Source organism: Rhinolophus sinicus, linkage group LG05 (assembly GCF_036562045.2).
Source record: "Rhinolophus sinicus isolate RSC01 linkage group LG05, ASM3656204v1, whole genome shotgun sequence".
Classification (NCBI taxonomy): domain Eukaryota; kingdom Metazoa; phylum Chordata; class Mammalia; order Chiroptera; family Rhinolophidae; genus Rhinolophus; species Rhinolophus sinicus.
Window position 1 is genome coordinate 49,515,129 of NC_133755.1, and position 23,277 is coordinate 49,538,405.

Genomic DNA, 23,277 nt, shown 5'->3' on the forward strand with positions numbered 1-23,277 from the left:
CCAGAATTTGAATACTACAAAAGCAACAGCTTGCCTTGTTACCTTTAAACCCTAAGCATTAATAGCTACATAGGGTAGATATTCAAATCTTTGTTGGATGGCTCAATCAATGAGTAGAAATAATCATCAATGTATTCTTTCCTAGCTTACCTGTGTTTTGAATAATTAAGGTGACCAAATAAATGACCTCCAGAAAAGTAAAGGACAGTTTATCACTGTTTTACAAGCTAATGTAAGCAATGAAAATATCTGACTAGGTTTTTAGACTGACTATAATTACAGTAGTATACCCCCCCACACATGTGGGCAAGCAACATTGGAGCAACAAGTCTGTAAATTGAGTCCATTCAAGTTCATGGTAACTACCAAACCTACTTATTTCACTGTTGCCATTTAAGAAACATGTACCTATGTTACCTATTCATTAAACTGATAGTTCATTCAATTTCCCAACAGTTCACGACATCTTTTCTATTCTCCTTAAGCCTCAATCCTACCTATAGTCCCTCAAGTTCCTCTTTACTCAGCTTTTCCCCCTCACCTCATAATTCTGTTTGAGTTGGCTTTTCTTTTACCTTTCACTCCTACGAAGGCTAACTCCCTACCTGGCCCTTCACCCTTCTGAGCGGTAATCCTTCAATAATTTCCTTGTTTGCATCTTCTATCTTCCCACCACCGCACACCCAAGGCTTGTCCTCTGCATACCTTTTCTCAGATGTCATCCTTCTCTTTTTTTTAATAGTTCAAACATTTAAATTTGCTGGCAATAGTAAAGCCTCAAATACCTACACCCAGAGATAACAAATGTCAACATATAGTCATTTGTGCTTTTTATCTTTTTGAAGATAGAAACTGTAAAAAATGCAGTTGATGCCTACTTTATACCCCATTCCTTCCGAGAGGATTCTCAAGTTGATGGAGAACCTTCCCCACTCTGCCTTCAAATTTCTATTATGCTAATAGATGTCCATAAATCATAGTATTCTTCTGTGTTTTGTAAATGGTCCTTACACTTTACATATCCTACAGCAGGTTGCTTTTTTCACCCAACATTAAGTTCCCAATAATTATCCATGCCCCTACACGCAAAACCAGATTTAGTGCCTGCCTTTCAAAAGTTACATACGGTCATTCCCTATCATTACAATGTTATTTTCCCATTCCCTTACTGGTAAACATATAGGTTATTTCTAAATTTTGCTGCAATGAATCTTCTTGTCATGTCTCCTTGTTTATCGTGTTTCTTTCAAGTATATGCCCAAGAGTGGAAGTGCTTGGTCACAGGGTGTAGGCACCTCCCACCCAGACATTGCCAGATTGCTCTTCAAAGTGATTTATCAGTTAAGAATTCACCACCAATGTCTGTGAGTGCCCATTTCTCCATCACTTCCTGACTTTCCTGTAGGAAAGGAGGAAATGTTTCAATGTTGACATTCAAAGATGGTGATTCTGGTCACAATCTGCCTTTTGGCCTCCCACATTCATCTACCAATAAAGTAAATAAAAAGGACTACGTACTATTCCATCAACAAACTTCCTTCCCTGTTATTATCTTTACCCAAGCGATTTTCCTCAGAAGGTTCTCCCTTCTGACCTTCACTGTCCAGATATAATCAGCAGCCATTCCTTATGCATCCCTAGACTCACCAACTTGTGCGAACTCTCCCCTGAATCTTACAGCAATTGGTTTATTCTCTCCTGGAAAACTTATACTCAGCCTGGTATATGAGATATTTATACTACAGCTTCTGAAGTGTACTTGTTTAGGTGCCTGCTCTAGCTCTAGTTAATTTCACCCATAATACACACAAAATTAGTACTGATGTAATTTTTTAACAGGTACTACAAAGCTAAATGTTTAGTTTATGTGAAAAAAAATGACTAAATCCATCATTTTCCTCTTCTACCTGCACTCCTTTTACAAGGATTCTGATGGTATCCATTTGAGCAGGTACATAAAAAAACTGAGGTTTCCTTGGTTTTGTGGAGGATTTTTTAGTTAATGTTTTTTCAATCAATTTACTTCAAAGTTTTTATTTTTAAGTTTCCTGTGAAAAAATAAAATGCATAAGCATAATATTATGTGTAGTCACACAACAGCCTAGCCAACTGTCCCCTCTGTGTCTTTCCTTAAGGAAAGAAGAGTCTGTGAGACTGTGCCTTTCTGGGACTCTGTTCCATCCTTGTGTTTACACCTTATGTCTCTCTATCTGATCTCCAAAAGATGGTTTGCAGCCAAAGACAGGTAAGATATCTCACGGGAAATACAACCCAAGTCAGGCGGAACCTAGTGGAGACCCCCAATGTGATGCCTTAGAAAAATATGGGAAGGGGCCTTGCCTCCCCTTCCCCCTGCCTAGGAAAAGCCACTGCTGGCTCTGGCTTTTCTCTCACACCTGATTGTGAGAGAAGTCGTGAGGACAATAAAGATCAGTTCTCTCCACTTATCTCAACGGAACTGTTACAATATAAGAGACTTGACCCTGAGAGGGTACATACCGTAATTAAGACATCATGGGACCTTGTGCTTCGACTGTTTACAAAGGGTGATTGGAATAAACACTTTTCTGCTATGATGTATGAGTCTCACAGACCGTGTAAGAAACAATGTTACTTTCTTATATTTGTATACTTACCAATAAAAACCTCCAGTGGGCTTTATTCTGGGCTCCAGTCCTCTGAGACTGTGAGGCCCCCTGGCCTTCGGAGAGATTTAACTACATTAAGTCTCTGTTTCTTTCTTTCTTAAAAACTTAACCCAAAGCCACCCCTTCTCGTTTCCTCACTGGCTGTGTTGCGCTGGACGCAACAATTATGAACTATATACTGAGAAGTACATCCTGTTTAATGGAGTGTGTATTCCTAGGCAATTACTTTATGCCAGGGAAGTAAAGAAATCGTGAGGACAAACGTGATACTGACCTGATCATATCAGACCTACTAAAAGGTACAACATCCAGACTTACTATACATCCAAACGCGGTTTTTAGTCCAAACTAAAGATGATCACCAAGTGAAAACACATGAATAAGGGCAGCACTAAAAGTATCTAACTCATTTCCTTCCCTAATTAATGTGATCATTTTTGAAACTCAGGTACATTTTAAAACCAATACAGACAATAACAAAACTACTTTTCTTCCCTGCCTTCAACTTTAAGAATCACCAAATGGACCCCAAAGTATGACAAGAAAGGTAATTTGGTAGGGAAGGGAGAAGGAAGAGAGGGGATGGGGGGACAAAAAACAAACTAAGTACATTACTGTGAACTTCTTCATCCAGTGCTTTGACTTTCCCTTTCTTCTTAATGAGCTGGATTTTGCAGGCATTGGCTTCCCAATCTTTGTCATTGCCTCCATCAAATCCCACACCTAAATCATCAAGAGGTAAAATAGCAAGATTTAAAAACTGGTTATTACTTAAGATAATCATTATGAGGCAAAATTTTTAATTAAAATCTTTTTCGTCTAATTAATTCATTTATTTATCAACTCAACACTTACTAAACACCTATTATACATCAAGAACCAAGACAGCTACTAGAGACAAAAATGCAAATAACTTAGTTCCTGTTCTCAAATTTCTAAAAGTCTATTAAGAAGACAGGCAAGGAAAGCATAACTGCAATACAGTGTGGTTTCAGGTTATAATAAAAGTACTATCGGTTGCAACTGGAGTACAGTGGAGAGACACAGAACGTGAGCACTTACCTCAGAAGTAGGATAGAAGGAATAAGGAAGTAGCAGGAAATACTCTCTTGAGATTCTACTTAATTTCCTAAGGAATTTGAAAAAGTTACCCTAAAGGTACTGGACAAACAGTGAGAAGTTTCAAGAAGAAAAATCACATGGCAAAAAGTTGAGAAAACTCTCTTTGGGAACAGTATAGAGGATAGACTGGAGGAAGAGAAACATGAAGAAGAAACCAGCTCTCAGAAGTTTCAGCTATAGCAAAGCACAAAGGAGGAGGGCCTGAACTAAACAGTGGTAATGAAGACAGATATGGGTGATATTGGGAAATAGAAATGAATGGATGTAACGTGAGAAAGTGAGAAAAGTCTGGGACACCTCCTTAAGGCTCACAGGACTTGAATGATTGTTGATAGAAAAGGAACACAGAAAGAACAGAGAGGGGAGTGGGTTGAGAACTCGAGTGTATTCAGTGAAGTCTGAACATGCACAGTTTATATTGTATTTTATTCAGGAGGCAGTGGAACATACAGGTCTGCAGCTTGGGACAAACATCTGGATTTTAAGTCGCCAATATATAGGAGGTTGATGAAGTCAGAGCTCACCCATGAACATACAAAGTAAGAAGATACAAAGTAAGAAACGTTAACATTTAAGCAATAGGTGGAAGAAAAGGAGCCCCCACAGCAGACGGAAATCATCACCATGTAAGGAAGAGAATGAGATGTGTTGTCAGAGAAGCTAAGGAAGGAGAGAATTTTAAGAACAAAGGAATTGACAAATTGACTTTCCATTAACTGAGGAAAAGTCATGGAAGATAAATGCCCATTACAACCGGCAATGTTAAGTGTACAGAAAAGAGTGAACATAGTAGGCCTGACACTACTATCCTTAGAAATGCCTGATTACAAAGTTGCCTTGGCTGGTACCTGGGAACTTGGATTTCAGGAGGATTCCCACCCCCCTAACTGATTAAGGGCTCACTGCACCTAAACTGCTGGTGTAACAACATGGCTTATGCTGAACATCCGCTTCCTTTCTAGGAGTCAGAAATTTTGGTACATGATAGACAGAGGGTGCCTATGTGACCAGCCCCCAATGAAAAACTTGGGCACCAGAGTGGCTAATGAGCTTCCTGGGGAGACAGCTTACACCTGTTGTCACAATTTGCAGGGACAATTAAGCACATCCTGTTGTGACCCCATTAGGAGAGGACTCTGAGCTTAACCTGGTCTCCTCCAGACTTCACCCCATGTGCCTTTTCCCTTTGCTGATCTTGCTTTGTATTCTTTTGTTGTAATAAATCATAGTCATGAGCACAACTATATGCGGAATCCTTCTAGGAAATCACCAAATCTGAGGGTGGTCTTAGGGAATCCTCCTGATTGTAGTTAAGGGAAGGAGCTAGAGCAGAACATAAAGTTGACAGAAAGTTATTTTTATTTGCTTTGCTATTTATTTAAGGTCGAAGACTCTTAGGCAAGTTTATATGCCAAAAGCCTGGAATCGATGGAGAAAAAAAATTAAAGTTACAGGAAAGAAAAAAGATACTTTATAGAGTAAGGCCTTTAAAAACTTTGTTCAACCAACAATGAAAATGCCCTAGATGATTTGTTTTTACAGCAACATTCTTTACAAAAGAAGATACCTATAAGAAGCAATGCTGTACATAAATGGTAATACTGTTGAAATTACATGAACAAACCCTTTAAAAAGGGAAAAATTCTTCATATTTTAGATTTACCCAAAACATAACAGACATTAATAAGGAATCTAGTCACCTAAAACAAACGAACAAAAAGAAAAACAGCTCTATTTAGATGCAAGAATCATGCAAAACCCATTAATATTTTTTTTAAAGTAAATACCAGCAGAATCATATCCTCTGTACTCCAGTCTCTGAAGGCCTTTGATTAGGGTCTCCAAGATTTCCCGTCTTGTGCGAGGGACATGGTAGTTTAAGTACGCAAATATACCTGCAAATAAACAAATATTTAATAGAAAATTCTGTCTAAAAGAATACAAATTAAATAATTATGACAAATTCCTCATTTGCATAATTATGTCTAAGATGTACAAAAATGTGAAGCTCGAGTCCATCTTTAAAAAAAATAAATAAATCCTCTCTTCAAACTGCCTGAAGGCAGTGAAACTTTTCCAAAGAGGAATTTCTCATTTATAAAAGACAGAAGCAAATATGTCAAAATAAATGTGTTTGTTTTTTTTCAAAGCAGCTGGTCATTTATCTGCTATTATTGCCATTTTGTCAAGTGAAATTTAATTTTTTAAAAACTAACCAATCAACAAATTTATGGTTTATGTTCTAAATACTGAACATTGTTTAAAGGAGAGCATTTCCTGAAATAAGTTTTCAAGCATCATATGAGCCCTATAAAACTATACAAATGAAATTATTTTTCTTACTTCCAATGACCATGTTATCAATAACATTTAGGAATAAATAAATATCAGTGATGTGAAAAACACAACCTGAATAATCTAATAATAGGGGAAAATGGACAAAAATATAGTCTTAAAGAAAATGGCTTAAATCACTTGTTCACCAGATACTAGCTAATGACAAATAATTGCAATACGTTTACAAACTCTTGTGAATTCATAGAAAAGGAGCAGTAATTTGGAAATGCAAAACTAGAAATTAAAGAACTAGTACATGTGAACTGAGTCAGAAAAGCAAAGAGGTAGTAAGCAGAACATAGGTAAAGAAAATCCACATCTTAGGAACAGCAGGATGGAAATTATCTGCGATCTTCCATGATTGTGCTTTGGCCATGATGGATATAGCTCCAGAAAAACTGAAGTGCAAAATATGAGGAAATGTAAGTTCAAGTTGCCTATTTATGAAAGAACTTTCCTTTTTCTTAACTATATTACCCTATAATGCCACTGTTTCATTAGAGGATTAAATGAATTCTGTGGAGAACTCCAAAATGACTAGTCTTTATTTCTACTTGAAAAGATGTCTTTAGTTCTCTAAATAGATTGGTCCTACGGAAGCATTTTAGCATACAGAAATACCGCACTGTTAATATCCAACAACGAAGCCATCATACATGTATGCTGCCACCACGACCAGTACATTACGACTGTTTTCAAATAAACTATCATACCCTTCAAAAAAAAAAAGGAAATCCACATTTTAAAACTAAAAGCCAAAATAACCTGAAACAACTGTTTGAACTTTCCAAAAAAAAGTAGTATAAGGCCAAGGACTTACAGAAATCCTGTATTTCATTCACATTAAAAAGAAAAAACTTTACAATTGTAAAGAATTTTTAAGTTATCACGTGTCATACAAGCATCTCACTTTCACAGCACTAGAACCTTGCATGAGATCTGTAGCTTTTTCTGTTACTGCTGTTCCTTCATAAAGTACCTTTAATATGAACAAACTAAACCATTTGATTGTAAATCCAACTTTTATGTGTTCTACATTTATTTCCCCCTATGGGTCACTGACCTTTGCTAAAAATGAAATTGCACACAGAAAACCGAGTCTCAAGTATTTTTTTCCCCTTTTTCTGCCTCCCCCACCCCACTCTGGTTCAAGCAGCTGTATGTCAGCCTAGTTGTGTAGGACACAGCTCCCTGGCCCATGCTGGTATTATGCACCTTGCGCTTTCCCTGGCTGAGGCAGTCGGTCGCCCGAGGTTGGTAGGCGGCTCACAGCAGTTCTCGCCGGCTGCAGGCAGCACGGCACGGGGTAGCCCCCGGCAGCTCACGCCAACCGCCCGCTGCTGACGGCAGCCCAGCTCCAGGGAGAGCTGTTATTCACAATCTTAGCTGTAGAGGGCGCTGCTCACTGGCCCATGTGGGAATCGAACTGGCCACCTCTCAGTGTTAGGAGGAGCACGGCGCTTCAACCACCTGAGCCACCGGGCCGGCCCCAAGTAAGTTTTTTTTTTTATTAGATTATTAAAGGACAATACATAGAATATAAATCTTTTCCCAAAATGTTACTTAAATATAAATGTACTAAAGAATATTGATTCTCGATTAGTCTACTCTCCACGATTGTGACTAGCATCAGCTAAACAATCTGCTAAAGGAGGATACAACCTAGCTCATCTGAAGGTCATTAATTAATAAAACATATTGCACTGTCAAGACTTGTCTGTAATCTGAGGCACTCTGGAAAGTCCAGTGCTGCCAAATCCCAATTACTCAGCACAACCAGAAAATATCACTACTAAATCATCTATTTTTTTAAGAAATGTAATTATGATGGTAAAGTAATGCATCTAGAGAATTAAAGATTACACATAATCAAATACCAATGAAAAAATGTTAAACGTGAATGATATAAAACTGGCTGTATTTAACACAAGTTAAATACTCAATACATTTTTTTTTTAAATTTCAGAGTAATTCACATGTAATATTAAATTCAGTGTTTTCAATACATGTGACTTAACTGCATTCAAATTTGATATTTCTAACTTCAGCCTCCTTGGTTTCCACTCGCTTATTGTGTCAATCTTAAAATCTTGCGTACAATTTCATAGGAAAAGGGATCTTCTCAACCAATACCCACTTCCAAACAAACTTTAAAAATTGTGACTGTTTGATAAATAAAATTCACACTCAACATTTGTTAGCTCATAATAAAGCACTCCTGGAAAAAAAAAGTACTCTTTTGTTAAAGAAACCTGCGAATTCTTTGAACTCATGTATATCCCCAAAAGTTTCCAGTATACCTGCCTCTGCTTCCCCTTCTGTTAAATGAAAGGTTTGACTGAGAGATGCTAAAATAGTTTTCATAGCAAGTGCTAACAAGTTACTAACTGGTAGTGGCTGTGGAAATCACCCACTAAAAACGATTCAGTGGCCTAATTTCCTAAACAGGAAAGAAAGCCATGGATGATTAGCAACATCTATTACCTAGGGAGTGACAGCACATGGGCCACATATTTCTTACCTCTGTCACTTAAGGACATCTATGGTCCCCTACTAGATGGTCTATGATTTCTGAGAATTCTTCTCTGATTGCTTTAGAGACATTCCTGATGATTTTGACATTTTTTAGTACCTTTACAGACAGGACTTCTCTCCTCATTTGTTTGTTATGACATTTACATGATTTTGTTCTGTGTACACAATAGCTACCAAATTAAAACAGGAAACCTGGTGAAGGGCCTTATTATTTTCTGAATCAAGCAGCTCCTCAAACATTGTTTCGTTCAACATCCTTTCGTTTTAACACTGATGAGAAAACACTGTTTCCCATTTGGGACCATTAACTGTGCGGAGTTCGCACGTTCTCCCCAAGTCTGCGTGGGTTTTCTCCAGGGACTTTGGTTTCCTCCCACACCCCAAAGATGTGCATATGAGGTAAACTGATGTGTCTACACTGTCCCAGTCTGAGTATCAGTGTGAGTGGCCCTGTGACAGAAAAGCATCCTATCCAGGGCTGTTTCATGTCTTTCTCCCTGAGCTGCCGGGATAGGCTCTGGCCATGAGTGACCTTGAATTGGAATAAGCACGTTGGCAACTCATTCTTACTTGTTTTTATTCATCTTTCTTAAGCGTATGTATAGCTCATATTTATTTCAATGTTTAATATTAGAAATGTTTTGGGTCTTTATTTAGAAGGTTGGTGATGTTTTTGTGATCAAAAATATGCCATAGGATATTAACCCTTGTTTATATCAATTAGCCTACAATTAAATTGGTTTCGTTATTCATCTTTTCACTTAAAGTCGCAGTTTCCAAGAACCTATCCATGATATTAAATGAGGACTTACGGTATATTGTTAAGCATTAAAAGTAAAACAACATATAAAATATGAGGACATGTTTCTACAAAACCATATTATTGCACCTAAGAAGATAAAGCTCTAATATTCCCTAATATGTTATTCAAATTTTCTATATTATCAAAAAAGTCTTTTATGGCTGATTTGTTCATTCTAGGATATAATAAAGGATCATACCTCACATTTAATTATTATGTCTTATTAGTCTCTTTGAATCCAGAACGATCCCCCTGAATGCCCTGTTTTCTCCAAGACAGTGACTTACTGACAAACCAAGGCCAAATTTCTTGCTGAATGTCTCACCTTCTGACTGTGTCTAATTGTTTCCACGTAGTGTGGTCTAACCAGTTCCTCTATTCCTTGTATTTCCTGTAAACTGGAAGGTAGACCTAAATACTTGATTGAGTTAGATTAAAAATTGGAGACAAGAATTATTCACAAGTATGTATGTATTTTATATTGTCTGTTGGTCCCCTATTAATGATGCTAAGATTCATCACTGGTTTAAGGTAAAGACAGTCAGATCACTTACCCTATGATATTCTGAAACCATCTGCAAAATATTTTCTAGGTCTTTAGATATTAAGAATTTCAATTTTGATTTTAAGACATTCGTATTTTCTTTCTTTATGGTCCATATAATAATGACGCATTTCCCGATAGGTGGCATCATCATAAGTGAAACACCATATATCAAATTCCAATTCCAGTTCCGTTGCCCAAGATGCCGAAAGGGAAGGAGGCTAAGGGGAAGAAGGTGGCGCCAGCCCCTGCTGTCGTGAAGAAGCAGGAGGCCAAGAAGGTGGTAAATCCTCTGTTTGAGAAAAGGCCCAAGAATTTTGGCATTGGACAGGACATCCAGCCCAAAAGGGACCTCACCCGCTTTGTCAAATGGCCCCAGTACATTCCGCTGCAGCAGCAAAGAGCTATTCTCTATAAGTGTCTGAAAGTGCCTCCTGCCATTAACCAGTTCACCCAGGCCTTGGACCGCCAGACAGCTACTCAACTGCGTAAGCTGGCTCACAAGTACAGACCAGAGACAAAGCAAGAAAAGAAGCAGAGGTTGTTGGCTCGGGCTGAGAAAAAAGCTGCTGGCAAGGGGGATGTTCCCACTAAGAGGCCACCTGTCCTTCGAGCAGGGGTTAATACTGTCACCACTTTGGTGGAGAACAAGAAGGCTCAGCTGGTGATGACTGCCCATGACGTGGATCCCATCGAGCTGGTGGTCTTCCTGCCTGCGCTGTGCCGTAAGATGGGGGTACCCTACTGCATTCTCAAGGGGAAGGCCAGGCTGGGGCGTCTAGTCCACATGAAGCCCTGCACTACCATCGCCTTCACACAGGTTAACTCGGAAGACAAAGGAGCGCTGGCTAAGCTGGTGGAAGCTCTCCAGAACAATTACAACGACAGATACGATGAGATCCGCCGTCACTGGGGAGGCAACGTCCTGGGCCCCAAGTCGGTGGCTCGCATTGCCAAGCTGGAAAAGGCAAAGGCTAAAGAACTGGCCACCAAGCTGGGCTGAGTGTACCCTGTTGGCGTTTTCTGTACATAAAAGTAATAAAAAGTCTCCTTTAAAATAAAATAAAAAAATTCCAATTCCAAACCTGCCTCTGTTTTTAAGACAGGAAGCACTACTATTACCAATAATCATTACTATCATTTTTGGGTTTACTACTGAAACGACAAAAAGGAAAAGAGGAGGAATAGAGGAAGAAGTAGGAGCAGAATTTCTCCTTACACAACTGAGCAGGAACTAAAAGCAAGAAAAGGATGACACACATAGAGAAATTTTCTAAGACCAAAGTATGGTAACAGAGCTGGGAGAAGGAAGAAAGGGGATTAACCTAAATCATTCCTGGTTAGGAAAATGGGATATAACGGTGTTGAATCTGCCAGTTTCACACGCCAGCCCCTTGACAGTACTGTTGGCCCAAGACAGTCCACCTGTTAGGGTTAATGGGTTACCTGTAATCTTGAGGTAAACAGGAAAATATAATGGCAAATAACCAGCCTATCAGGCATGCAGAGCATGTGTACAAGGGAAGCAGTCAGTCATACCTCAAAATGGTGCTGAGTAGAGTAGAAATCACTAGATTGACCCCTTTTCCAGGTCTTTCAATTGTCTTATCAAACCTCCCAATAAACAGTTCCGCTTAAGGTAACTAAGTTTAAACATCAACTCTCCACTGCTCTTTGGTAATTGCTCCGATACCACACACAGCAGTTGTATGCAGCAGAGGAGATTTTCTACTCCCAAATCAACATGTGCTCCTGAAGCTCCTAAAGCACATGTTGGAGTAAGTATGTCCCTAACTGAAGCAGATGCTCGCACCTACAGGCATCATTCTCAGAAAACGGCAGCTTCAATTCAATGACATGAAAGCACTTACGAGTACCTTGCTTAACAAAATGTTCACACACCACCTGATCACAGACTTGACATACTTGGTTGAAAGCAATTTAGTTGTAAGTCGAGACTATTAAACCTGATTAAAATGAAAACTGAATGCAATTAGCTGATTAATCAAATTATTCAAGTTCCTATGCCTCGTTGAATTTATGTCCCGATGAATAAGAAATTTTACTTATATTTTTTCACTTGACAACTTCAATATTTTCAGACCCTAAACATCAGAATTTATAAGTGTTAAGTGTTCAGATTCATTATCTAAGTTTTATACTTTCCGAATTAAAATCCATCTACAATGCCATCTACAACAACTCAGTTTCATTTAAAAAGTTCTTCTTATATATAACACAAGTTTACTACTTAATTCATCATCATCGTGAAAGACCAAATTACACAAATGCTACAGAATGAATTTTGAAAATCTCCTCTTTCTACCTCCACACAGGGAAGATAAATAACGACCATTAATTCTATACATTGTCCCAATCCTTCAGCTATGAATTTTTCTACACATATGAACCTAGAAATATATAGCTTTAGAGGGCTTTCTTTAAAACACATACATTTGATGACATTACATATATACCATTCTGTGCTTTTTTCTCTTAAGATGTTGAGATCATTCTCTGTCAGCATAACACATCTTCTCTATTCTATGTAATGGCTTTATATTAGTCCATAATAGTCATATTGTACCTAACCATTTCCCTATTAACTGAGGTTTTTCTACCTTTTTGTAGTTACAAACAATGCTGCAACTAAAGTTATACACATCAACTAAATATGTGCAATAAAACACAGTGAGTGCTACTATAATTAGGGAGGTACATTCTAGGTAAGATTCCTTTACAAGATGAAACATTAAAATAACATTTTCTACATTCCTAAAAACACAAAGCAAAAATTATATGGAGTGACACAACAAGGAATTTCAATTATTTATGTGTTTTTTAAATTATTTAAAAAAAATTTTCCCATTTACAAAATGCTGGTTCAAAGTCCCTTACTTTGTTGTAAGTAGATTCTGCCACCAGAAGGAGCTCCACAGCTCCCCTCTTGCTCGTTAACACTCTGGAACTCAAAGCGCTGTGTAAACCCTGAATATCTGTAGTTATACACACCCTCCCAGGCTTCCGACATCACCATCTTTCCTGAGAAAAAGCATGCACTTCCTTCTCACAAACCCTCTTCTCCAACAGTCCATCTCTCCCACTTCTCTCGGATCAATCACGTCAGACCACAATTTTTCATCATCCTCACAAGCCAGTTCTTACTCCTGCATCCCGAGCAGGATGCATTTCCAGTAAGGTCCATCCATTTCAGGTCCATTCACCCATTTCAGGTCCACTTTCATAACAGCCATCCCAACTGATGACCAATCATGTTAACTCATAGTTTGTCTAACTTTCCAACTTTCCCCAGATATTATTCTAAAGTCTAGGCTACTCTCAAATCCCTATTTCTTCCTTTCCAGCTTCTTTCTCATTTTCAGTAGTCTCACTTTATAGTACTGAAGTCTTCATTTTCGTCCTAACAGTATAATAGCATACATACCTCTTATCCTTCTTTATAAGCTCCAAAAAGAGAAACGTATTCTACATACTACTCCCTGAACCAGGCTGTCCTACTCATAACTGTTGGTAAGCTATGAAGAAGAGGCTGTCCCATGACGTGACTGCCATCTGTCCTGCAATCAGGACCCGGGCCAGAACATAAGTTGCTTTCCACAAACCCCCCTTATTGATCGTAACTGATGTTCATTCTGACATAAATCAGTATCTCTCCTTTGCCTCCTGCCATGTGCTGGTTCCTAGAATGGATTGTTGTCCTGATTTGGTCAATATAATTTCCATACCTGGTAGCACTCACGTACTAGTACCTGTGACTGTCCACCCACTTTTACCCTATATAATTCTCTGGCGCCTGCCAAGTGACACAGGGATCCATTTCGTACTACAGTCGCCCAAGACATGCCTTGTATGTATGTTTCCCTTAGTAAATTCTATTCATTACCAGATTGGAGTGGCCAGACTCTTCAGTCTTTCCTTACCCCTCCACCCCCTCACGGAGGTAGATTTTTCAGTCTTGGGGCCTTTCCCTGGGTCTGTGTCTATTAATATTCCCGGTCAGACAATTAAGTTCACAAACTCATCCTAGAAAAAGTGCTAGATCCCTCATTGCTGAATATCACTACAGTCACCTCCAAAGTACTCCCCTGGGGAAGTTATGCACCGACGCCAGCGCCTAGTCCTCCCTTCAAAGCAATCTGGAACTCTTTTTCTGGAATGGCCATCAGAGCTGTCGTCATATTACCCTTGATGTCCCGAATGTCATCAAAATGTCTTCCTTTCAATATTTCCTTTATCTTAAGGTAAAGAAAGAAGTCATTGGGGACCAGATCAGGTGAGCAGGGAGGATGTACCAATACAGTTGTTTGTTTACTGGCTCAAAACTCCCTCACAGACAGTGCCCTGTGAGCTGGTGCGTTGTCATGATGTAAAAGCCATGAATTCTTGGCGAAAAGTTCAGGTCATCTAACTTTTTCACGCAGCCTTTTCAGCACTTCCCAATAGTAAACTTGGTTAACTGTTTGTCCAGTCGGTACAAATTCGTAATGAATAATCCCTCTGATATCAAAAAAGGTTAGCAACATCAGTGCAACAAGTTTGGGAACTTAGTTGTCAGACCTTGTAAGTGATTTCTCAACTTTGTAAATACAGAACTTTTTGTTAACATCAAAATATTCTGAGGATCCTACACAACATTGGGTTGAATTTTTATTATCCAACTTTTATCCAATTTACAGACAATGCTTAGAATATGAATCAATCAATGGATACCCTGTAATAACAACTTTATGGTTCATAGGTCTGGGACCACAGCTCTAGAACTCAACTTTTCAACTCTATCAGGGCCCTCAGTTCCCCAACTCTCCCTGCTTTGTTGGTATCCTTACCCCGCCTCCTCAACACAAACTCATACATGCAGCCTCTCTAAGGACATCGTTCTAGCCCAATGTAATGAACTTCTCTCGGCGGAATTAAACATGAATGACCTTTTTCTACCTTGGCAGACTCTGTCCAAGGCAATAGACTACGTTGGAACTCTTCTGCCTCTAACACTGTTCCTTGGCCTCATTTCCTGGCACTTCTATTTCTTTTTTCAAACCCGCTGGCAGTACTTCTCAATTAATTTCTGACTCCGCTCACTGTTGGGTAACATATGCCATCAATGATATCTTTCACAGGGCACTAGCTCTCTCCCAGCTGGCACTATTCCTCAACATAAAAGTCCTGCCCGATCATCCACAATGTTCCTGGCCTAACCAGTTTCTGAACTTCTGTTCATTCCACTTGTGGGCTATAACATGGCAATGAAAAAGGACTGTCTATTATTACCTACACCTGTTACATGTGTATTCACTGTTTCCTCAAATCAGACAGCAATTCTTAAAGGCAATTCCTTTGCTTTAATCATCTCTCCAGCGGGCAGAGTGCCAAGTATAAAGGCATCACCTCAAATATCTTCTAAATGTGAAGTCAAAAATCCCCAAACCACAGAGAGAGAACACTATTTGCAGAATGCTAAGTAGGGATGAGGTTCCATAATAAAAGATGTAAGAAATACTGGGTTAAACAAAGTTAAACAGTTTATTTGTAGGTCTTCCTAGAATCTTTAATCTTGCTAATTGCAAATCTCCAAAAGCAGAATTTCCCAAACTTTTGTGTTAATAAAACTCTTTCCCACCTCCTACTGCTCATTATCAGCCCCTATTAACTTCTCCCTTTCCGGGGAACACATTTGAGGAAATGCTTATTAAGCAATTAATTATTGTCTTTTACAACTACTTTATATCCAGCATGATCTTTAAGGATATGTTAATAGTACCATTTTATGACTTATCCTAGCAGCAAGTCTCAGCATCCCTCAATTACTCCCAAAGCCATTAGACAGTATAATTACAAAAAACTTTTTTAAGAATTCATTTCAGGATACTTTTAAATTGCAGCTCCCTCACTGCTTTTAAATATAATCGCATTTACAAAAACTCTATTTATGTACACTAACACTTATTTTTTTAAAAAAAAGCAAAATCTGTTTAAAAAATGTGGGTACCTGAAGCAACTTGACATTCTCTCACCAAAGGCAAAGGTAAAACAATTAAAAAAGAACTAGTATAATTTCAAAGGATCAAGAATAAGAGGAAGATAAAATAAATTTGGAAAGCAGACACACTATTAGTCTCTGGGAGGTTCACAACATTTATTAGCACATTAAATGTTCTATGAAGTCCTCCAATTAAAGAAACCAATTCAACATTGTTTAATCTGTTGCTCCCAAATTTACCTGACCATAGAATCTTTTTTTGTCTGATTAACACTTATTAACATCCCAATTCAACCTGGTAAACACTGTAACAGTTTAATCAGTGTATCAGATTGTAAAAAAGCAGATCTCAGAACGGGCTAGCCCTCATTATTCTGCTTTAACATTCTGCAATGTTGAAACAAAAAAATCTTTTAGAAAAACCTGAATAGGCAGCAGGTAACCAGAAGTTAAATCTCTAAATTTTCCTATTGAATCTCATTCCCCACTCAATTTCTCTGCCTAGAAATTTTAATGATTAAAGATGTGGGAGGAAAACAAAGGCAAACTCTTGTCTTCACAGTTAACCTTCAGAATTTACATTAGTTCAGGATATAAATTAGTTCAGGACCATATTCCAGGAATCATGAAAAACTCCAGTCTGAGTTAAATGCAGGACCTCAGAAATGCCTCAAATACTAGTTCTTTCTTTAGTATTTATAACCTGTCTGTTTTCTCAGCAATAAAACTCTGTGGCATGGGGGTGTTGGCTAAGTGAAAACTCTCAACATCTAGTCTCCATCCTGCAAGCCCGACTCTACTCTGCACCTTTTCCAAACCAGATCAGATATTTTCTTTTATAGTACTTTGATTTCCTTTTTCCTGGAACAAGATGAAGAAATGACCTGAAAGCCAGGTATTTAACCAGGCACACACCTCATGATTCAGGAACAGTTAATTACCAAATGTAGCAAACAAGAGTAAACAGTTTGCAAATTCACTACTTCACAGCTCCAAATCATATTACCTGTTTTGTAAAACCACTCTACTAACTGGACATAGCAAAAATACAGTATATCTGATTCTAAAGTGAGCAACACTAATAATTTCAGCAAGCTGTTCATAGGTGTTTCTGTTTCTGCTTTTTAACCTACTCTAAATTTAAACCTGCTCCTCCTTTTCAGAAGCTGAAATTAGCATAATGTTAAATACAGGAAAAATATACACTGAGAACAAGGCACCTCCAGCTCAGTTCTTTTGCAAAAGGCTACAAAGAATAAGTTTCCCAGATAGTTTAAATTCTATTAAAGTCATTATTTCCCTTTAAAAAGTGTTTTTTATTCTTCCAGGAGTAAAGTCAGTTGTAAATTTCATTAAGGTAAGAATAGAATTCTTTATACTGACAATGGCCAAGTTAATACCAATTTTAGTGCATATCAAGTCATTCCAAATATATTTCTGACAATCCCTTTTAGCTAACACTTTTAGGTAATATTGAAACAACTAAGTCTCAAAACAAGAGCCTAAACTTTATGTTTTAACTGTTCTAGGTAAAACATTCATTAAATGTAGACCAATATTTTTCCTAGGGAAGTCTTTTTAAGTGGGTGCACATGCGAGTGATCAATGATGTATGATCTATCGCCACGGTCACTTCTGGCGGCTTCCACAGAGGATCAGGTCTAAGCCCATTCACCAAGTTATTGATTGGCAATGGTTTCTGTTGAGACAGGGTGGAAGAAATAAGATCATGTGTAATGCCATTGTCTTAGCTCTAGTTATATTTCTGTTTTCTATTGGGCCTGACCGAAAGAAAGCAACTAAAAATAAATTAATTTTAAAAAGGTAAATACTAGAAGAATACAAGATAAGTCCAAGAGTCCTCACCTGATGTTCCACAGGTTGCCTCACCTGGTAGACTCTTGTGAAGACACCTCCCTCCACAACACCTCAATTCCCTCAACCAATACAATCCCCTTTCCCGATACAAACATTTCCCTTTTCTCTCGGTTCCCTTCTTCGCGCAAAACCGCCCCTTGCGGCCCCCCAGGTCCTCTATAGGGCCCGCCCTCCTCTCAGGTGCCTTCCTAAATCCACCACCCACCTCCAGCTCGTAGAGACCGGCCCCCACCCCCAGTACCAGCAGCCACCCCGGGACGCTCCCCGCCCATCATCAGACTTCGCACCCTCCACAGTCCCGCTCCCTCCCGTGCCTCAGGCCTCAGCGGCGCCCGCACCGCACCCCAGCACCACCCGGCAACACGCCCCCCGCCCGCGGCCCCTTACCGCACATGATGCAGGAGGCCCAGTCCGCAAGGCGAGGGGCGAACGGCTGGCAAGATCGGGAGCGCACACGAGCCTGTGGGGCGATCGGCGGGGGTTGGAAGTCAGCGGGGCGCCGACGAGATTCCCTCCGGGATGCGACAGCCTGAGTAACGACTGCCTCCTCGGCCTCCCGGGCTCGCCAGCAACTGCCTCCTGGCCCCGCCCCTCAGCGCGCACCGCGCCGCCGCCGCCTCCGTCCGCAGATCTCATTGGGTCACGTCCGCGCTGCTCACGCGCAGATCCCGCCTCCCCGCACCGCCCCGCCCCGCCCTTCCCCGGAGCTCACGCAGGCGCTGGCCTGCTGGCTGCGAAGACGTGGCAGCGGCTCGTGGCTGCATCCGCTTGGGGTTCCTGGAGCCGCCCAGCCCTTGGGCGAGCAGCGGGAGGTATAGCGCCGCGGGGGAGGAAGAAACTAGGTGACTGGCAGGGAATGTCGGAAAGATAAGGAAAGAGTAGAATGGAATTGTTAACAAAGCAAATAGCGTTGGGGCGCGCGCCTAGTGCCGTCCAAGGCCCCAAGGTCCGGCACCCCACGAAGCGGGGAAAGAGGAGGAAGAAAGCAGGAGGCCTGATAAGAGGATCCTGAGGCACAACAAATCAGAGTGGGAAAGGGACATAGGCCGAAGGGGAAAATGCAAAGAATTGAGATGAGGAGAGACCAAAATTCTTGATTGCAAAACTCCATGCAGGTTCGGTCAGTCTTTCTGGTGATAGGCAATTCAGTTCTGGACTTAGCCTCTATTGTAATATAGTTGGCTTCTAGAATCCCTCGGGCGCCCGATCCGCACCCCCATCCATTGCCTCCCTCTCCCCCAGTTTTGTTTTTTGCCGAGGGGCAGGAGGGGAGACTCCTGCTCCCCCACCTGAGAGGACTGTAGGAATTGCCTAGATTTGACAGCCTGACGTTTGACTCATGAACGATTAATCAATTCTATTAATGTACCATTCCTGCCAAAAGAAACTTAATCAAAGAGAGATGATGTTTCTGAGAATTTATTACCTGAGCATTTGCTTTAGGAAGATTTAAATGGTTTCTTTTGTCAAATATAGGTGGTTACTGTAGCTCTATTAATGATTCTAGGATAGAATCAAGTAAAAACTTGTATGGCACACAGAACGTGGCATGGACTTCTGACCCCAGATGTCTCATCTTAGCTCACACTACTGCTGTCTTCCTACCCCAACTTCCATCCCTTTACACTCCAATAACGCTCAACAGATAGTTTGAGAATTGGGCGAACATTCTCAAGTCTTTTGCACACATTGGTTACACTTCACAGAATCCCTACCCATCTCTACTTTAATGCTACCTCTTAGGGAAAACCTTTTTTTTTTTTTTAATCTTCCCCAGACAGACTTAAGGACATGCATTAACTTCTCATTCTTTGAGCTTCCCCCTTTAAAGTAATATGCTTTGATATTTTATTATTTTTTGTACATTTCCCTATTAGGGTAAGTTTCTTAGGCTAGAACAAGTCTTAGCAACCCAACACCTAGTATAAACCTTACTAACATAAAGTAAGGGATCAAAAATGCTTTTGAGTGAGTGGAGAAAAGTCAAATGTTCTTAGCAGAATTGACTTCTATGGCTAGTTATATGATCAAATGAGCAAAGGACTTTTCAGTTTTTTCTTAGAGGGAAAAAAATGCATTTTTACCACTGGCCTCAAAAAGAGGCCAGAAAATGTCACATTTAACTAATAAAAGTATTTCAAAAATTTAAGTCCTTTAATATTTCAGGACCTTAAACATGTTCTTAAATCACCCAGAGCAAAGTTTAAAAACAAAACAAAACAAAACAAAAAAAAAACACTGAGCTGTTAGATAATAGACAACATGTTTCTTAATTCAAGAGGCAAAGTCTCTGTGGATATACATCTGAACCTCAAAACCCTCATCTGAGAGTTTCTGGTAAGACCTCAGTGATATTGCCAAAGAGTCAAAGTATGAGTCCAATGTTTGAGCAATACCTTTGTGCACTGCCAGAAAACCTGTCAGTGCTACAAAGAAAATGCCAGCAGTACTACCAAAGTTACCATGCTCAAACTATAATAACCTATTGTACTCCTGGCTTTCCTCTTCTGCTTGTTACTACTCCATCATGACTGTCAGTTTGTCTTGTCCATCTCCATGCTACAGCTATTTTGGAAGGTGCTTATGCACCAGTTGAGAGGAAGAAACTTTGAAGGCTCATATTCCCCAACAGTTAGTAGACACAGACCAAGGGAGAAGTCCCAAGACAGAAAATCTACCTCCATAAGCAGAGGGCAGGGAAAGACTGAAGAAAGGCTGGCCACTCCAGTCTGGCAATTAATAGAATTTATTAAGGGAAACTTACATACAAGGCATGTCTTGGGTGGCTGCAAGACAAAATGGATCCCCACGCCGCTTGGCAGGTGCCAGAGAATTCTATAGGGTAAAAAGGTGAAATAGTCGTGGGTACTAGTGCGTGAATGCTAGCAGGTACTGGAAATTACATGCTTGACCAGTACAGGACAATAACCTGTTCCGGAAACCAGCACATGGCAGGAGGCAAGGGCAGGGTGCTGACTTATGCCAGAATGAACATCAGTTACAATCAGACAGTCTGTAAGAGGGGTTTAAGGAAAGCAACTCTGTTCTGGCCTGGGTCCAGCTTGCGGTACAGTGGCACATCGCACAACAGTCTCCCCTCCACACTCCACCCCTCATGACCAGCTCTTATAATCTCATACGCCTCTCCCCCCATTCCAGGAAGAGCCCTGAGTGGTCAGTGAGGAACTTCAGTAGCAGGGAAGTAGCTTGCTTACTTGCCCATTGACTGCATTGGAGATACAGTTGGCAGCACATACAAAAAGACATTAAAAGAAGCAGTCTAGGTATGAGTAACAATTATTTCCAACCTGCCTCCCACCCCCACCCCCGAGGGCCCAAACCAGTGGGTTACTGGGTCATCTAGGCTTGGGGCCAGATCATTTAACACATTTACTTGAGTTTTCATATATGCTAACAAAGAAGAAATATTAACAGATTCATCTAGTAGAAAAACAGAACATTTAGTTTGGATGATGACACAGGTTCCCTTCCCCACTCCCGGAACTGGATGCACAGGAACAACAGAAGTCTAAGATCAGAAAGATAAATATTTGGTAGGGACTTAATTGGGAGATCGTCTCCTTTGGTGAGAATTACATTTGCAGCCTGATCCTTAGATGGTAATGCGGCCGTAGTCTGTGGAACCTGGCCAGGCTGTGTAAACCATATTTGTTGGCCAGGAGGAAGTGGTGCTCTCTGGCCTAAGGAGGTGAATAGGAAGGGAGTGTATCAGACTAGGACTGCTACCATCCCCTCTTCCAATGGTGCATGTACCGGTCCACATACGAGTATATAGCATGTCTCCATGGGTCCTGACCGCATTAGGCTGACAAGGTCCCCCGGGGACTGAGCAGTTCTTCCCCACCCAGGGCCATGAACTAACGGACCCATCCCACCAGAAAATCCCAATGCAGATTCCAGTAAATGGTCCCTGTTCCAGGGAATAGGGATTGGTGCCCTCATTATCATAGGTTGGTTCATGGCAAGCGTTGGGACTATTGCTGTCCTTTGTTCTCCATACCTTTACCACACTGGGTGCCTCAGCCTGAGTTCCCAGCCTGGCATAGGGAGCAATAGGCCTCATGGGTTGGTCATTTAAATGTATTAACACTGGGAAAGCACCTTCGTCCACCTAGTCAAAGTAGGTTTTCCAATCAATACCTTGTCTATTGTTTAAGGACAGCATTTTTCCAATTCCACCAACCCAGCTGCCTGTGGGTTTATATGGGACATGAAAACTCCACTCAGTAACTACATTTACCAGATCACTATATTTTAAAGCCAGCTCTGCCTCCTTAGCTGTGCACCATCCTACTTGGACACTATGGTACCCACTCTTCCAGTGTACCCAATCTGTAGTGCCAACGGAGGGGTCAGTTGCTAAAGCACCTATTTTTCCCAGGGCATCTTCTCCCTGGTTACCTGGAGCTGTAGATGCCTTATGGGCAGAGACATGGAAAACATCAAGATCGGTCTCGGGCTTTTGTAAGCGAACCCAAATATCTTTCCACATCTCTTGTTCCCATAAAGATTTGTTCATAATCAGTCAACTCTTCATGTTCATTGTCGAAGCCATAGTCAATCCCTTTAAAATGGCCCAACTGTCAGTACACAGGACAGTAGACACGGTTTATATGTGATTATAAACCCACTGACCACTGTGATTTGTTCCTGTTCCCATGCAGATGGTATCAGGGGATGATTGGATTACAACTGCCATACAGGTGAGCGATTGCCCCACCTAGCACCATCAGTATACCAAGCTCTAGACAGAACTTTCCATTTCTTCTTGCAGGTTGTAGGGAATGACACAGGGAAAGGAGCAGGAGCATTTGGAGGGTCTGTATATTCAACAGGGTCTAGTAATTGTTGCATCTCTGAAGACAGGACTCTTTGACAGAGTACTCCTCTGCTGTAGGTAGGCATGCCTCTTAGTCTGGGCCATGGCAGAGGCATATTGGTGGAACATGCTGTCTATCCGCCCCTTGATGAGAAGGGAAGTTCTTACTGTAACTGCCTGCTCTTTGGCAAGACTCCACCTGCAGGAGCGCTGCATAAGCTACCAATAATGGCTGTTCCATCGGGGTGTATCTGATATCTGCCCCCTTCCATAATTGGGATCAAAATCTAAGGGGCACTCCTTTTGCTGTTTTTTGCCCTTATACCTAGCCCATGCCTTCCAGGGTTACTGAAACATCTAATTCAAATGGCAACTCCACCTGGGAGATTCCAAGGGCTTTAATCTGTTTACTCTCTCCTCCACATCAACCCAACCTTGAACAACTTCACCAACTCACTGTAACAAAGGAACCCTTTGTAATCATATGCCAGTCAAGACACTGAAACGGAAGAACTTTGGTCTGACCCGCATGTATACAGTGCTTTGTCTTAGCAAGACCTTTGGGAATAGGCC

At 40.5% G+C, this 23,277-nt stretch overlaps 1 protein-coding gene and 1 pseudogene across 2 annotated transcripts in view; one reads left to right on the plus strand and one right to left on the minus strand.

Annotated features, from left to right (window-relative positions):
• The window catches only part of GFPT1 (glutamine--fructose-6-phosphate transaminase 1), a 51,217-nt gene extending 32,741 nt beyond the window's left edge, over positions 1–18,476 (minus strand). Inside the window, exons 1-3 of one of the 2 annotated variants that reach the window (XM_019718397.2) lie at positions 18,252–18,476; positions 5,558–5,665; positions 3,264–3,371 (exon numbers count right to left, since the gene is read on the minus strand). In XM_019718397.2, coding sequence (XP_019573956.1) covers positions 3,264–3,371; positions 5,558–5,665; positions 18,252–18,258 — 223 coding nt within the window. In that variant the 5' untranslated portion in view covers positions 18,259–18,476. The remainder of the gene's footprint in view (positions 1–3,263; positions 3,372–5,557; positions 5,666–18,251) is intronic. The other variant, XM_019718399.2, reaches the window with a different exon arrangement.
• On the plus strand, positions 10,183–11,036 carry LOC109438500 (large ribosomal subunit protein eL8; annotated as a pseudogene).
• Positions 18,477–23,277: the final 4,801 nt, after the last annotated feature.